Source organism: Accipiter gentilis, chromosome 10 (genome assembly GCF_929443795.1).
Source record: "Accipiter gentilis chromosome 10, bAccGen1.1, whole genome shotgun sequence".
In the NCBI taxonomy this organism is placed as follows: domain Eukaryota; kingdom Metazoa; phylum Chordata; class Aves; order Accipitriformes; family Accipitridae; genus Astur; species Astur gentilis.
The window spans coordinates 28,922,345-28,939,728 of record NC_064889.1 but is presented as its reverse complement, the minus strand read 5'-3'; the positions used below and the strand labels follow the sequence as shown (position 1 = coordinate 28,939,728).

Below are 17,384 nucleotides of genomic sequence, written 5' to 3'. Positions count from 1 at the left end.
TTCAGTTGTTGCTAAGTAGTGTTTATACGAAGTCAAGGATTTTTCAGCTTCTCATGCCCAGCTATGGAGAAGGCTGGAGGGGCACAAGAAGTTGGGAGGGGACACAGCCAGGGCAGCTGACCCAAACTGGCCAAAGGGGTATTCCATACCATGGGATGTCATGTCTAGTATCTAAACTAGGGGGAGTTGGCCTGTGGAGGGGATCACTGCTCGGGAACTAACTGGGCACCAGTCAGTGAGTGGTGAGCAATTGCATTGTGCATCACTTCTTTTGTATATTCCAAATATTTTATTATTATTATTGCCATTTTAGTATTATTATCATTATTATTTTCTTCCTTTCTGTCCTATTAAACTGTCTTTATCTCAACCTACGAGTTTTACTTTTTTTCTGATTCTCTCCCCCAGCCCACTGGGTAGGGGAGAAGTGAGTGAGCGGCTGCATGGTGTTTAGTTGCTGGCTGGGGTTAAACCATGACAAATCCCCTTTTCCTGCATTTTGCTGTGAGGGTCTTGCTTCTTGCTCTGAGCAAGTGACATCCTCTTTCCCTGCTTCAGTTTCCCCAGATGGGTTATAGAGGTGATGCTCAGCACTCCAGAGGAACTGGCCTGCTGGGTACCATGGGGGCTTTTCTCCCCAGTGAGTTGGGAAGGATGGGGGGTCTTCATCCAGCCTGTGATGGAGGGGAAGCAGCTCTGGAACTTCACCTCCATGACTCCTTAGCTCTGTGCTGTATGGGCCCAGCATTTGTCCCTGCCACATAGTGGAGAAGGGTGCACACACAGGCTCATGTCTGTGCTGGAGATGCCTGAGGCTTACGTGGTTCTGGAAAAAGAGACATTCCTATCCTTCCCTCCAGCAGTTTTTAGCTCTCTTGGCCTCCCACTGTTCAGCAGAGGGGAAAGCCTTGGAAATTCGGGTCTTTCTCAGCAGCACAGAGCCCAGCACGGCACTGGTGTGAGCAGGGTGTGCTGCAAAGCCACAACAAGAAGGCGAAATGATGCTTGTTTCTAAGGCTCAGAGAGCTGCAAGCTCAGACGAGGTGGCCTGCTGGTCTCCAAGGTCCTCTTTCATGCAGACACTTCATGCATATTGCATGTGTGTTTGGAGCTGCGCTCAGCAAGCCAATCCGGCTTTGATGTGAACAACACCAATGAGCAGACCTGTTCCAGTGCCCAGCCTCACATAAAGCATAAACAAAGGCAAAAACGGTTACCGGCAGCTCAATGCCCTTGCATATGTTGGTAACTTTCCATGTGCTGCTTGGGCTGTCTGCTCTTGCAGAACCCAGCAGAGTAGCAAGAAGTCTGGAAACAAGTTTAAAACTGTGCACGTGCTTAGTGGTTATGCTGCTCTGGTGTTTGCAGGGGGGTCCCCATGACAGCCCTGTGGTCCCTGTTGTCCTCAGCACCGATTTGACATCTCCTGCTGGCTAACTCGGGTCCTGTTTCATTTGCAGAGGACGAGATTGTTTCCATGGCTGACTCGACCACCACCATCGATGACATTGAAGGGGAGCTCTTCAAAATCGAGAGGATCAGGGAGATCCTGGTGAGGAGGGAGTCAGAGCTGCGGTACATGTGAGTACCTGCCCTCCTCCTGCGCTGTCCCCCCTTCCCAGAGTCACTCCAGCTTTTTCTGCCTGCCTGATCAAACACGGATATTCCCCAGGGATGGGCAGAGCTGAGGCCGCGTTCCACCTCATTTTCCACCTGGAAGAGCAGCCTCTTCCACCACTCTGGCCTTGCTCTTGGAAGGGGCTTGAATGGGTCCCTGTTACAAAGCTGCCACTGTTGCTGTGATGATTAGAGCCAGCCTATTTCTATGCAAACAGAGTTTATGAGATGGGTTTAACTACACTAAATGTTTCCATATTCAACCACAAGCACCCTGGCTTCCCAGTGGGTCCATACTCTTCCTCAGTGCATGCCTCTTGGGCTGGGCTTGGGAAAGGACCCGAGGTTTGGTGGCTCATTGCTGCTCCGGAGATACCGCTTTGCCCCAGCACGCAGATCTGTGGCTGTTGAACAGCCACATGACCACAGTTTACTCTCCCCGTATTGAAGCATTACACATCCTCGCAGGTCCTCCTTTCCTCCTCCATCGCCTGACTGCGGGGGTTATCAGGACACATTGGGGCTGGACTGGCATTGGTGCCTGATGCCTGTCCCCACACCGCATCCTGCTCTTCACTCCCGGCACAGCCTTTGGAGCCAGATGAGGAGGGAATGATTTTCTCCAGGGTCCATTTCAATAATCAAAGCAGGTTTTGAGTAAAAATCTGTAGGCCTTTCACATTTAAGGCAATCAAATAGCCACTGTGTTGCCATGGTGCTAACCAGCACTTAAGGTGATAAATAACATTTTCCCTGGTTATATCAGGAGCTTTTATGGTTTGGGAGGAAAAGGACTAACTAGCATTCATAGTCTGGGTTGATTAAGCTTTTTAATACCACTAAATTGCTATAGTCAGCCCAGTCCTGAGATCCCATGCAACACAAAACCTGGGACCTTTTACTGGTAATGACAGAGATCATATTTACTGGGCTGCAGCACTTGATATGCTGCTTTTTTAATGTGTCTGGGTCCCCACTAGTATCTGTGCTACAAGGATCACCAAAGCCTGGAAATGCCTGTGTAAATCTGCTGTCTGGGAGGCTGTGAGCTGGACTGTGGTTTAGAGGCTCAAATTTGGAGTGATGACCTCTTTGAGGCACAGTTCCCCCTGAATGTATTGTTGGAAATGATAAAAAGTGTAGTTCTTAAATGCTTTTGTGGCAACTGGTACCTAAATCTCACAGCTTATGTCAAAATTCACATCTCTTGCTTTTTCTTATCCCTTTATTGGTTTTCTTCCTTGGCTTGCACTTGGAAAACAAAAGGAAATCACCTACAGAAACCACATACCGGGTGGGGCATGGCTGCAAAAGTGATCACTTGGAAGTTTAGAACCACCAGGATTACATGCCTACATGGTTTGGAGGCAGCGTGGGGAACTCAAGCCTTGGCTCTGCGGAGCACAGCAGCAAGGACCAGCTTGGGTCTGCAAGGCAGGGAAAGCTGAGGGCTTTCCTGAGCATCACTGCTGGAGAAGAGGGATCCCAGACCTGGGTTCTGCAGGACAGGGTTAAAAAGGATGGGGACCTCGGGCTGCAAGGGCTTTTTTTTTCCAATGGGGAAAAAAATGTGATATTCAGGATGGTTGGGCTGTGGGGCTCAGGGAGATAGACATCTCCATTGATGTGCTGCCAAACGGAGGAGTGACCTGTCTGGCCAGTTGATAGCGATTGGTGTTTTCTTCTTGTTGGAAATATCAGTCTAAAACATTCCAACATTTCTGAGATGTCTGTGCTCTGGAAAACAATATTTCTCCTTTTATAGGGCAAAAAGAAAGGTCTGAAATTCCTGTGGGAGGTTCAGCTCCATACCTCACCTGCTCAGTGCTCTCATCTGCTTCCTGGGGCCAGACGAGGGTAGCATGGCTGTGGCTGGTGCTGCAATAAGTTTTATCACCAGTGGTAGAAGTAATCTCAGCTCCAGCAGCAGCCTTCTGGGTGATTGTCTTTGCAATCTCTCCCAAGTTTTATTGAAATGAGAATTTTTATTATTGCCCATTTATTATTCTCATTATCAGTTTTTACAGAATCAAATTCCAATTTAATTTTAATAACAATTCAGTTATCATTTGGCTGTTTATTTTAATTTTAATAAGTGTATCACTAGCAATCAGCCTGTTGCCCATGTGTCCCATGCAGACCTCCTCGCTGGTGCTCTTTGTACAACCTCAGGGCTTAGCCACTGTAGGACTATGAGCAGGCAATAAAAGGACGTACCTCCCTGTTCTCCATGTGCAGCTCCCAGACATTGGCATCGGTGGAACTGCTCAGTGTGATATGCAAACAAATGAAGACACTGTCAGATGGAGCAAAAATCTGACAGAGCCAAGAGGAAGTGTTTTCCTCCACCTAAGATGACCTTCTCCTACAGCAATTTCTCACAGGGTCCGTCTTCATCATTCTGTTTATTTACCCTTCCCTTATTCATATTTCTGATGTCCTCGGCTCAGCTGACAAAGCTGCACCTTCAAGTAGATCCAGCAAATGTGACTCATCGCAGAAGGGGTGGACGGCATGACTCAGTGGAAGGACCAGCAGGATTATTGAAGATGCACATGGAGCTTTTAGTAGTGCATACTTCAAAAGGAACCAAAGGCACATCTGTTCAAGGTGGCACCAGCGCATAAGTCAATCATGTATTATCTGTAGACACAGATCATGTGTTAGGATTTCTGTCTTGGAGGCTCAGTCCAGACAGGTTGATGACTGTACTTCGTGGTGTCAGTTCAGCTTCACAAGACTGGTTGGTGAACATGATGTTTAATGGGGGCAAATGCTTCCCATCCCATGCCATCTAGGCAAGGTACCGTGCACAGGGCAGTGCAGGGCCAAATCCTGTATGGACACATCTGGTCTCCAACTGAGAGGCTTGTGCCAGCAGATATTTTCCCAGCACAGACTGCTAATGGTTCAGCGCCCACGTCTGTTGTCTAAAACGTCCAGGACTGTGGTCACAAGTCTCTAAGGTCTAGGGAGCTAGGCATTTCTGAGATATCAGTGAATTAGTTGCACTGTCATAAGGAAATGGTCCTGGTCACAGCATCCACATCTACCTCAGGGTGATGATGGGAACCCCTTTTTCTGCTGGTGAAGCTACTCAGCACCATTTGAATGTGCTGCCTGACCCCAGCTCCTTGCTGGCTGCAAGTTCCTGGAAGACATGTATCGAGAGTGTGAGGACTGATGTGTCAATGAAGGGGTTGCTTCGTGGGTGCACCAATTGAGGAATTTCTGGTCCTGGGGGTGTGAGACCCTACTACACCTGGAAAATCTGGGGCTGGATTTTGGATGGAGACACTTTCTTCTAGTTTCAGGCCAGGTAACAGAGGTGAGGAGATGCTAGACAGTCTGGCCAGGGTGGCTCACCCATGCCAAGGTAAGCCTGGAGAAAGAAGAGAAGTATTCCAAATCCCAGCTCAACAGTCCAACCCTGATCAGGAGGTTCAGTGCCTTGCCACAGGGTGGAACCTCATAGGGTACTGCTAATATATATCTTTTGCAGGGGCTTGTAAAAACTCTTCTCAAATGACCCAACCACCAAAATCCCTGGTCAGGGACTTAAGTTCCCAGGTACCTTAATGCCAAGTAAATGGTGCTTCACTGGCTGCTGGCTGGCTAGACTGTGCTGAAGCTCGGGATGCCACATCAGAGCAGGAGGCTTTTCCTAATCTTCCCAGTGAGTGATAATGTGTAAGGAGCCCAGGGAGGGCTCAGAGCAGAAGGAAAAGTGTCAGATGGGTTGGTCTTATCATGCTTTGATTGGAGATATGGCTGGCCAAAGTTGACCCTAGGCTGATGCAATCTTGGAGACTGCTGGAAGGGTAGACGGGGCTGGGCAACCCTTGGGTTGCTGCTCGCTGTGCTTATGAGTTGCTGGCAGAAAGCAGGAGGATTTTGAGGAAAGGAGCCTAAAGGACAAAGCAAGGAGGTCTCTAAAGCCAGAAGCTAATGGCATGAGAGAGTATGGGAGGTGGGGAGCACGGCACACAGACCAGAGGCAGCGCTGAGGGTTATTGGAGTCGTGACTTGTCTCATCTTCTGTAGTGTCACCTACCCAGGGGAGATCCTCAAGGATGGCTTGGTTCGTGGTGGAGAGAGGACTCAGCCATGAGCACTGTCTGCTCTTGGGGTTCCCCTCACCATGGGTGAGTGCCTAAAACTCTTTAAACTGAAGCACTGATACTCATCATGGCCAGACACCATAGTTCCTCAGTCTTGTCCAAGCACAGCTTTAGCGAGGGCATAGGCATATGATTTTTTTAAATAAATCAATAAATAAATTAGGCTAAGTCTTCTCTGCCAGCCCTAGTGAGCAGTGAGCAGCACTTGAGCTGGTGCCTCCATGGAGGGGGCTGAGTGTCTGTGGTGCTTCTGAGACATCATCAAACTGCCTCCAGCACGGACAGGGCCGTGCATCCCCCATCTGCTCCATCAGCAGCTGCTGCTGACATTTGAGTTGAGCCCATCCTGATCGGTATCTTGCTGCTATGTGGTGGTTTGAGCCAGAGATTATTTAATTGCCGGTGGCTTCAGCAGGCTCCTTTTCTCCTGTTGAAATGACCTTGTTTCTCAGCGGACACCTGCAAAGTTTGCACATTTCCCCCCTCTGTCGTGTTTCATTTTTCTACCTTTTTTAAATTCTGCAGAAAGGCAGTATAAATATGTGAGATGTTTTTATGTGGCAGCAGCTTCCATTCATTTTTGGATTTTACTGTTTGGGGATTATTTTTTTGGAGGAGGAGAAACACAGCTGCTATTGCATAGTGGATGTGCCAGGTTTTAATAAGGCTTCATTGTCATTAGAGTGATGAAACTTTCTTTGCCAACAACCAGTGACACAACCCATGTATCTCCAACAAAAACTCTGAGATGAAGTGGGCTGCCATTTCCTGTGGGAAGGCAGGTAAATCTGTGCTCCCTGCTGCAGGCACTGAGCACATCACCTTCCAGTGTTGGTTAGGTGTTGCTCTGGAGGTTTTGCACCTTTCCTTTCCCAGTCTTTCCTTCAGTGGTTTCATTTGTTTCTCTGCAGGATGGATGACATTCAGCTTTGTAAGGAAATCAGCCGGCTGAAAAAGGAGCTTCAAAAACTCATAGCTCTTCCAGGTAAGGCTTTGAAAGCTTCAGAGAGCTGCACCCTGCTGCTGCAATCAGCAGAAAGGCTTCCATGAAATACCAGAAGCTCTTGAATGGCTCCCACCCCAGGATGCTCCCAGAGACACTGCTGCTGCAGGCAATGCATGAGCATCAAGAAACGTGGCTCCCTGAGTCTGACCTGAGATATTTCTTGGGAGTTTTTTTGCTTGCAGTACTGCCGGGGAGTCCTTGTCCAGGCCTGGGCTGAAGGGCAGAGGAAAGAGAAAAGGAGAAAAAAACATGAGTCCTGCGAGGAAGAGCATCGGTCTGGTATAGGAGGAGGACAGGAGTTGAGTGGGGTGGCAATGAATGCTGACACAGTGGGACCTGCCACGTACACTGAGGAGGTTCCCCAAATGAGTGGAGAGGACAAGCAGGGGACGTTGTCAGACCACACCATGGAGGGGCCCATTGGAGGTAGCAGGAGGGGAGATGCCTTCAAAGGCCTCAAGTACGTGAAAAGCAATGAATTCTTGCTGTGGCCATGTCAGAACTGTGGGTCAGTGATGGGGCGGATGGCAGCAGCAGCCAGGGAAGGATTTCTGGTTACAGCCAGGGTAGGATGGGTGCTAGGGGAACGTCATGCCAAAAGGGCTTGGTGATGTTCCTGATTTAGGTGAATTCATCATTCAGGATGTTGAAAAGAGGCAAGCAGACCAGGGCAACATATGTGAAGACTTCAGCTGGGAGGAAACGCTGCTTTTGTCGCCCCCCCTTGCCATGACCAGTGACCCTCCCTGTCACAGCCAGAGCCACCCTTGTCCCTTCACAGCCCAGGAAAGGCCAAACCTAATTTCTCTAAAGGAGCCCCCTCAGCCAAAGTATTCAAGTGAAAGCACACACCCAGGGTTTGAATGAGCAAGAAATGCTTCCCCACAGGCTGTGTCCATCACTGTTCATAAGGCTATGCCTCCTTCTGGGACATCCTCACTCACCTCCCAGTGCGTGTGTTTTCAGAACCAGATGGGAGACATATCCCTGCTTATTTGTACCCACCCTAGCATTAAGATTTGTACCTCAGTTATTTCCACTGCAAGTGTTTCTCTGAAGATGGTGCACTCACTGAGACCAATGAGTGTGTAGCAGGGGCCGATGCCTGGAGGCAGACAAGGGACCAGCTGTGCACATCTGTTTCCCAGAGCAGCAGCTCAGCTCATCAGTTCTGTACCCAAGGTTATCTCAAAGTCAATAATGGCAAGAAGCCTTGACCCTTTCTAATGCCGTATAGTGTCACTATGCTGTGTGTGCTTGTGAATCTTCAGCATGCAGTGAGAGCCCAAATTCTGCTTAATATGCAAATCTTGATCAGTTTAATACAACCTGGCGGCATCCAGACAGGGAAGAGGAGGGTTCTGCCATTAAAACGGGAGCTGCTTGCAAAACATAGACCTGAATCTCATGTGGGCTTTTAATTCAAACACCTTCTAGTTCCTAAAACAAGACTTGACCTAAACAGTGGCTCAGGACCAGAGATAACTTGACCTGTTCTGAAGCTGGAGAAATCTAGCTGGCTTTCCTTCATCTGCTTTGGTCTTTCATTTCTACCCTTTTCATCTATCCCAGATTCAGCTGAGAGTAGAAATGCTGCTTGCATTAGGGATGCTCTTTTTGTCTTCTTTATAACTTGACTCAAATCAGACTGTGCTGGAAAAATCCTGCAAATCACTGGTCTTGTGAGACTATCAAAGCAGATCGTTCGTAAAAATGGGCATTGAACTTTGGTTCGGATAAAGATTCAAACACATCAGTGCTTACTCAGAGCTCAGTCAGACCTGTGGCTTGAAATCTCACCAGACCAAGGCTCCTTTAGTAATTCAGAGAGATGTCGTAGTCACGATGGACTCTGACATTAGCAAGGCGGTAAAAAAGGTGCAGTGTTTATTACAGTGGGTATGTTAACTCTGACATGCTCTAACTGAGGAATGCAGATTGTTAATTAACTGCAAATAGCTGGTATGTTTGTGTACAGCCTGACTTTTCCAATTTGTATGGCATCCAAATGACACTGTAAAGTGCTCCTATTCCCATCAGGCAGGTTGGAGCTGCTGCACTGAGACAGTGCTCACGGCCAGGTGACTTTGCATTAACTCCTCATGGTAGAAAATCAGCAGCTGTGGCCCAGACCTCAGTCCAGATCAGCTTTCTCTGCCAGGAAGCTTGAGCTTACTCCCTGCACCAGATCACAATTGTAGGAGAAACCTTTGTTTGCTGGGGATGTTTCTAACAACATGATGATTATGAGAAGTTCCTCCTACTCAGACCCCTGCAGCAGCACCTCCAATCAATATATAGCAGACTTTAAACTACAAATCAATACATAGTTTAGGTAACTGCTGAGACCCAGCCTACAAGTTTTGCTCCATGCTGTGAATTTCACTGCATTTTTATTTAGCTTAAGGAAGACTGCAGATTGATCCATCCTGTGCTGGATTGATTTTGGAGCTGGCTGCTGAATTCAGAAACGGTATTAAATAGCTGCAGCACAGACAGTCATAGTTTCTACCTAAGGTAGCTCTCCGTTTCTATTTAAAACTCCTTAGCCCTATCTCTACCATCTTCATGTATCCCACTTACCATTATGTACCAATTTATATAGGACATGACTTCATAGTGATGTGAGAGTTTTCCAGGTCTTCACTATCTCACTGCCCAAAGATATGTGCCACAAGTGGGTCCCACCGTGCTCAAGGTAGATCAGTCTGGGGGTTCAAGTGAGAACCAAGGCTAACAAATTCAAAATATCCTGGCAGACACTTGTGGTCATCCTAGTTTCTGGGGTGGGAATGGGGCTGACAGTGGTTTGAAAGGTCAGATGTAGAAGGTGAGATCACTGGGACAGTGTTCAGCAAGGGAATAAGGCTACAAAACCAGTGGATTGTATTGGTTTTCAGGTCTCTATATATGGGATAAATGGTGGTGTGAGGTGTTCCCAAGGCATCTGGGCATTGTTGATAATTCCCTATACACCTGAATCCCTGGCTGGTTTCTTAGCCACATGGAGGGCCTGGCTCAGAGGTCTCTGGACCCCTACCTAGCTCAGGACCAAGCTGAAACTGGTTGGGTGTGCTGGCATGGGAAATGTGGGTCAAGCACATCCTGACTGAAGGATGACATCTGAGTCTGACACTTCTGAGGTCGTTGAGACCCGGTACCCATCCTCTTCAGCAGTGCAGATGAAGGTCCCAGGGGAGCCATGGTCATCTCCCACCAGAGAGGTCACCTTGTTGAGGGGCCCTTTCTCTGCTCTGCAAAGCTCACAGTTGCATCTTGCAGTGCTCAGCCCCATGAAAATTTTGGGGAGAAGCTAAAAATTCAAAGCTGATGACACCAGACCTGTCTCCTCCTAGCCAGGGTGGTTTGGGATGAGGTTGTTGCTTATTTAGCAGCCTGTATCTGGATCCAGTTGCTTACTTTGGGTTGGCTTTTACCCCCGCTCTTATATCTGCTTATGAGCAGGGATGGCCCCTGTTGGTGTATTAAATGTGTTCCCTGTGCTGCAGAGAATGAGAAGTCCAACGAGGAGAAGCAGAAGGAAGAGGAGCTGGTACAGCAGATACACAAGCTGGTGGAAACGCGGGATTTTCTGGTGGATGATGTGGAGTTTGAGAGGCTCAGGTAGCTGGGTACAATTTATTCCTTGCACTGAGGACAGGGCAGTCTGTCCTCTGATCTGTATCATGCCTTGCCAGATGCTCCTGGATGCCCTGCTGCTCCTTTCCTGAGTAGTAACCAATCTCTTTGTCACAGGGAAAGGGAAGAAGACAAGGAAATGGCAGAGTTCCTGCAAAGTAAGCTCTCCAAAAGCTACCTCCAGAAAGCAAGTAGGTGGTTGATGAGTTTTATTCCTTGCATCGAACCTCACTGGCAGTTTCTCCCCTTTCCTAAACAATCTGTCTCCAAGATTTCATTGCTTTGCATGGTGCTAGCTTACCTGGAGGCCATCTGTTGCTGGAGGAGGGTGTGGGGATATGGCAACTGGGGGATGCTAGTGCTTGAGCTCACATTGTGGAAACATCCCAAATTGGTAGAGAAGTTATGCTTCCATTTCCCTCCTGGCATTTCCCAGCCACCATGTCCTATGAGAATGGGGATGGATAGGTGTCCTTTTACAGCTGATGTACTTCATCTGATGCTTTCCAACCCACTCCTTTCATTTCATCACACCATCACCTAAGGTCACAAGTTGTGGTATCCATCCAGTTCTCCTTTCTTCATGGCCCCTGATGGCAAGCCACTCTCGTCCCCGTGCCTCCATCGTTGCTGGAGGAACACCTCCCCAATGCAGTGGGAGGCATTTCCAGCCCAGGGTCCCAGTGTCTGTGCCTGTGTCCTGCCTGCGGACACCCAAGAAGCACACATGGTGATGTGCCCCCTGGATGCAGGAGCTCATGCCCAGCTGTGGGTCTGAGGAGGGTCAGCATCCTAGCCCTGAAAGGAGCTCTAAGAAGAAGTAATGGGCCTGTGCCCTTATCACCAGGCAGACACCGATTCCTCTTTCCGTAGCTCCTGTCAAAGAGAAGAAAATGACTTCCAGGGGACAGCAAACCTCCACACCATACATGACCAAAACGGGCCTCACCCTGCTCAAGGAGTGCTGTGGCTTCACCTGCTCCATCATGTAGGCCAGCCCCCAGCTCCTCTGCACAGGACATGACCATGGTAGTGTGTGTACACGTCCCAGGAAGCTGGGCCGGGCAAGAGGGGCTTCCTTGGTGAGACCAAACGGCCAAGTGCCTGTGCGGGGTGGGTGAGCATCAACGTCTGGGACACGCACAGCTCCCGATGTTGCAGGCGTGGGGCATGAGGGACCACCAGGCTGCAGCCCTGCTCTGGAGGGGCTGCCATCGGGGAAAAGTGCTGGAGTCCTGCTGAGTCCTGAGAGAGGGGCTGGAAGGGAAACGGTGGTGGTCATGGCTGGGAGGATGAGAAGGAGATGGAGGGAGTTGGGTGGAGGGGGAAGAGAGATGGAGGGAAGGGAGGAGAGGGGCCAGGCACACTGCAGGTACCAAAGCATCTCTTTGTAAGCACATACAGGAGGGAGTTGTTTGTCAAATGTACCACTGCTGTGCACACCTGGTGTTCATGGAGTTACACCACCAATCCCTTTGTCTTCTCGTAATATCTTCTCTGAAAACCTAAGAAGCCACCAGGCCTTTCTGTCCTTGAGGGTCCTCACGTGCCTTCTCAAGTGCCTTCTCCCACCTGCTCCTTTTCAGCAGGTTGCAGTTAAATCACTGGCATCTGCTGACAGCCACAGGTGCCCAACCTAAAAGTGATGCACCCATTATTCTTAAAACAGAGTTTACTAAGGGCCAGGCTGATGTCAGTTGTACAGGACTATCCTCTGGCTGCTGAGGGGCAACCAGTCAGTCCCCGTCCATTTGCCAGTGGTTCAGGACATAAACTCATTGTCACTTTGTAGAAGTCTTAGGGAGTGGCAGACCCATAGAGAGGTGCTTCTTGCCAGTGCAGCCTGGTATGGACTTCCCTACATAATCCCAGGAGAAGGCTGAAGCGACCGGGCTCACAGAGGTGGGTGGCTAGATCCCCACTGGACCAGCTCTGCCTGGCTCAAGCTGCCCCCCTACTCCTATGCCTATGCATGATGCTGCTCCACAGCACATGCTGCCAAAATTGGTGTTTGTGGGGTGCAGACAAGTTAAGCAAGGCCTAAACAGCTTGGTGTGAGATGGAGGAAAGACTGAACTGGTGATAGTTGGTGAGCTGCACTCACTCCTTCCAGAGTGTGGTGAGGACACAGGTGAAGCAAGTCACAGCTGAGATGAAGTTATGTCCATAAGAATGTGCTTTAATACAGTTGAAGTGAAATTCTGTGCACCAGCACCACAAATCTGAGGCCATACCTTACAGCTCATGACAGGGAAGCTGGCAAGGAGGTAAAACCACCCACCCACTGAGCTCCCACCTTCCTCCATGCCTGGGTTTCACCCAGTAGGTGATGAGCATGGTGAAAGCTGAGAGCTAGATCCCAACTGACAGCATGTGTGACAAGCACTAAGAGGAAGATGATGGTAATGGAGGTCTAGTGGGTTGTAGTCTCTGTGGGAGGATACATCTCATCCTTAATATTGCTGGAGACTTCAACCGTGGCAGGTGGTCCGACATTCAGGAGTTAGTCTCGTTGGCACTAGGCGCTCTATGAAGCAAGGTTGGCTCTCCAGCCATTGGAGAAGGGAGGCATCCAGGGGATCCCATGGTTTCCTATCTCTTGCCTTTCCTCCCCAGGTCTCCAGCCAGAGTCCACAAGCTGCTCTCCTCTGAGAGTTTCAACTTCCCGTCATTGTTCATGCTTCCCACTGCAGCACCACCACCGAAGAGACTTCCCAAGCAGGCTGGTGCACAAGCTTGAATGATGGCATACATCCTTGGTGCCATGTCAACGGTCGTCTCCTCCATGACATCAACAAACACCGAATTCCACCCGAGCTCAGCTTGGAAGAGGTGTGTGCAGCAGCGGCAAGCGAGTCCATGACAAAGAGGACTGGTGCAGTCCTTCACCTGAACAGAGTAATAAAAAAAGCACTGGGAGCTCATGTTTGGAGAACATTGTGCTCCACCATCCAAGACATGCTGTGGCCATAGATGATGTCTCATCCTTAGCCTTGTATCACCTTGTGAGTCTCTGTGGGATGATTCCTGAGGACTCTTGGTGGGGAATGTCTCTGGTCTGGGTTTTGTTATGTTTGCATTGTTTTTATTGCAAGGTGCTCTATGGCTCTGGTTGTGTGAAAAGCAAAGTGTGAAGGGCAGTCCCCAGAGCCAGCTGAATGAAGGGCTAATTCTTATGAAGTTATCACCTGAGCACAGACCTGGTGTGCTGAACTATGGGCAGATGAGTTGCTTTCCCCACCTCACTATTACTGGTTTCTGTTTTCAGCTCCAAGAAAAAGGTGATTAGAGCAAAAGAGAAAAGGAGAAAAATTCAGAACAGGGCAACATGCAGAAGGAAATGAAAACCAAACAGGAGACTGGAAAAGTGGCAGGTGAAGGTGGAGACACCAGGTGAGAGACATTCTCACTGACAAGAGGGCATTCAGTCCTGCCCTCTAGTGCCCCAGCCAGTGCCTCTGGGCTTGGCACCATGAGCTGGACATAAAGTCCTGTGCAAAAGACTCCTGCACCTTGAGGTCACCCAATGTCTCATTTCCTGTTGTCCCTTCCGAGCATCCACTCGTGCTGAGGTGTCACAGCCAGAGGTGCTAATGCCCATCAAGGCAGGACAGGGCTCTCTTTCTTGCTGAGTGCGAAGGCCTCTCACATCTCCTGCGCTGCCTGCCCTCCTGCCCTGTAGGCTGCTATGGCTTTACCGGGTGTCCTGGGGTGGCCTCCCATTTGGGTGGCTGCCCAAGAGCTCTGGCTGCCCTCTGGCCAAAATGCTGATTCCTCCAGCTCAATCCTGCTGCAGCTTGCTGTATGGTCTTGAGATAAGTGTTGTTACTGCATGGGTCACTGTCCGTCATGCCCAGGCCTGTGAGATGGCTGCAACCCATTTGGCTCTTTCTATTGCACCTAATAGCAGATTCATTCTTATAAAACACAATGCAGGTGGGATCCTTGCTAGTGCAATGCCATAAGCAGGTCCAAGTTCCTCCTGCATTTCTTTATCAGCACTGCCAGAAAACCCAGTCTGTGGGAACCTGTTCTCTAACCTTTGCAAGGGGGTTTCCACTCACTTGTCCTTCCTGAGCAATCTCCTCCCCATATGGATCTTACCAGCAGCCAGAAAAGTCCACAGACTAAACCAGGCCCTCTGCACCCTCACAGACCAGGGTGCAAGGCCTGAATGGGCCCATGACACCTGGTCACCCCTAGCAAACTTGACCTCGCTTTTGTTCGTGTCAGCTCTGAGTTGACTTCAGTGGTCTCAGTCAGGAGTCAGTGCTCTTTGTGCTGCTTATTGTTAATGTCCTGCAGCATCCTACAACCCACCTGCTAGTTCTTGGTGCTCTTCTTGCTCGGGGGAGACTTCAGTGTGGGCTGGAGGGAGCACCCTGTAGATCACGGGGGCAAATTAATTCACAGAGAGCTCCTTTCTGCTTTGCCAACCCTGTGTAATGGAGTGAGGTGCAGTACACAGCTGGGGCTGACGTTCTAGCAGGGGTGACAGGCCATCATCGGTAGCATCCATCCTGGAGTTGATGGGACAGATTGGACCACTTGTTCCCTGCTCTTCCAGAAACTGTCCGGTGGCTGCTTGGTTTGGTCACCCTGCAGTCACACATGTGGTGCGATACAGGTGTTTGCTTTGATCACACAGACCAAAGGCTCAAGACCCAGAAGGCCCCCTCACTGTCCTTGCCTTCCCCAGGGTCTTCTTGGGAAGGGTGAGTAACTAAGCCAGTTTGTTTGGTTGGACCGAGAGGGAGCCAAAAGTAAGGAAGAGCCCTTGATTCAAAACTTGTTCCCCTAATTCATCCCTACCTCCACCCCGCAAGGCCCCAAGACCCAGACTTCAGCTTCTGAGCAGAGCTTGGGCAGGCAGGAGGGTGGCTGGAGGGAGACGGGCAAGGTCCTGGCCTGTTTTGTTCTGTGTTTACTGGCTGTGTTTGTGTGGCTGGTCATGGAGAAGGAGACAGGCTGCTGTCCTTGTCATACGATGCTATTTGACCTGTATTTTAATCGATGGCAAAGGTGCGCAGCACATGGGAGCGACGCTGTTTCATGTACATTGATTTCAACCCAAACAAATAAATGTCTGTTGGAAGCTTGGTTCGTAGATATTTTCCCCACCTGGGACCTTTGCAGAGACATCTCTCAGTGTGGTTGAAGTGGAACAGAAACAAGATCCTGAAAAGTCAGACTGGACTTTGGAGTTCCCTGGTATCGCAGGAGTACAGAGCAGATCCTGCTGCTGCAGCAAGATATCTAACCCTTCCATTTCTGGCTCTTGACCTAATATTTCACTTCTGGGACAGGCTGAAAAATCTTTGGAAAGGCAAGAAACTGCCTCCCTGGCAGCAAGTAAATATCCTTTAATGCTCAGAGCCCTGAACTCTTTTGATATATTTGTTCCCTGATAACAACCTTCTGTCCTCACCAAGCCTCAACAGTATCATTTATAGAGGGGTTGTGGAACATCAAATGTCTTCTGTATGTGGCACTTTGCTTCATGGAGCACTGAAGGGGGTCTGGGTGCACAATCTCTTCTCTTGGCCCCCTGATGCTTCCCCTCCTCTAACCCACCCCCCAGACGCTCTCAGGAGGAGGAGCAGGACTGGCAGGCCTGCAAACTCTAAGGTCTCATAGTTTGTGGTGTTTCCTGTCCTTGGGATGGGTGATTAAAAAACATAGGAGAAACACCTCATGGTGGACATGCTGGAGAAGACGAGGCGGTGGGAGATGGGCTGAGTAGGAGCAGAGAGGCAGGACAGGGCCTGTGCTTCGCTGTGTCTCATCAGTTGTGTAGGACCAGGGAAGCTTGCAGTCACCCACAGATGTGATGTGCTTTTATGCCAGCGACTGCTGAGAGGGGACCAGGAAGCTCTGGCACCCACATCGTCTCTTGGATCAGGTGGCTGGAAACTGCATGTGCAAAAACAATGCTCCAATTTGGGTTTAATGACTTCCATGTCTTTGCCATTTGGCACCCAATAGTGCTTGGCATGCGAAGTCGTGGATAAGTGCTAATCATAGGGTTAAGAAGCCAGCAATGTCTTCTGAAGTCACTGCTGAAGACAGTGCTCAGTACTAGCACGGGGTTGTCCCCGTGCCTCCTTGCAGAGTGCCTAAGAGGGGAGGTAGCAGGTCCCCAGGTAAGAGCATCCTAAGGGATCTGGAGCTGACAGCGCCTTTCCATACAGCCATGCTCTGTCAGAGCATGTCCCTGTCACTTGGACTGCATGGTGGCCTCTCTGCATCTGGTTGCTCTGGGGCACAAGCCCCTCCAGTGGGAATCCCACCATTAGTGCTGGGGCAGAGCTGCCCCACAGAGCAGAGCGCAGCAGTGAGTGCCAGTGTTGCTAGCTCATGCCCACATGGATGGAATAGCAGGCTGCTCCAAAGGAAATGTTGACAGAGTCCAGATTAAACCAATAACAACATCTCAATGTGCTAGGGATTTGCCATCAGGAAGAGGCAAAACAGACTGCAGATTTAGCCAATACTTTAATCATGTCTTCTGTCTGCCAAAAGAAATAAATATTACCAAAAAAACCACCCAAACCCCCAAAATGCAATGCAAACAAATCCAAACCCTGCAGTTCCCCAAGGATAAGGCAGGCTGTTAACACAAAAAACCTTGTTTATTACACACAGGATCACAGAACTGAAACCTGTTAGGTAATTTTAGTCTTTGCTTCCATATTCCACAGCATTATGAGTCACATTGGTTTCAGTTTGCCCAAGAAAGCTAATATAGCTGGTAGAAACTGCATCTTTGCGATGCTCAGCACACTGTGCTCGGGCAGTGGGTCCTGCTATCTCCTCTGCTGGTGCTGAGGTCCCTGAGCCAGCAGGATGGCTCCAACAGGCAGGAGAAGGAGAGCATGGTGGAGGGCCCAGGAAAGCCTGGCAAGCCTGACAATCCCCTCTCTGGAGCAGGACTCCAGCACCAGCACAGCTCCAGTTTGGCATCTTCTGGCATCTCCCAAGTGATGAGAGCGGAGCTTGTC

At 49.6% G+C, this 17,384-nt stretch overlaps 1 protein-coding gene across 1 annotated transcript in view; it reads left to right on the top strand.

The window, feature by feature from the left end:
* The window catches only part of MFSD6L (major facilitator superfamily domain containing 6 like), a 28,481-nt gene extending 15,349 nt beyond the window's left edge, over window positions 1–13,132 (top strand). The window contains exons 2-7 of the mRNA XM_049812818.1: window positions 1,461–1,581; window positions 6,650–6,723; window positions 10,254–10,368; window positions 10,501–10,574; window positions 11,257–11,412; window positions 13,000–13,132. Of these exons, the coding sequence (XP_049668775.1) occupies window positions 1,461–1,581; window positions 6,650–6,723; window positions 10,254–10,368; window positions 10,501–10,574; window positions 11,257–11,375 (503 nt within the window). The 3' untranslated portion in view covers window positions 11,376–11,412; window positions 13,000–13,132. The remainder of the gene's footprint in view (window positions 1–1,460; window positions 1,582–6,649; window positions 6,724–10,253; window positions 10,369–10,500; window positions 10,575–11,256; window positions 11,413–12,999) is intronic.
* The last annotated feature ends 4,252 nt before the right edge of the window (window positions 13,133–17,384 follow it).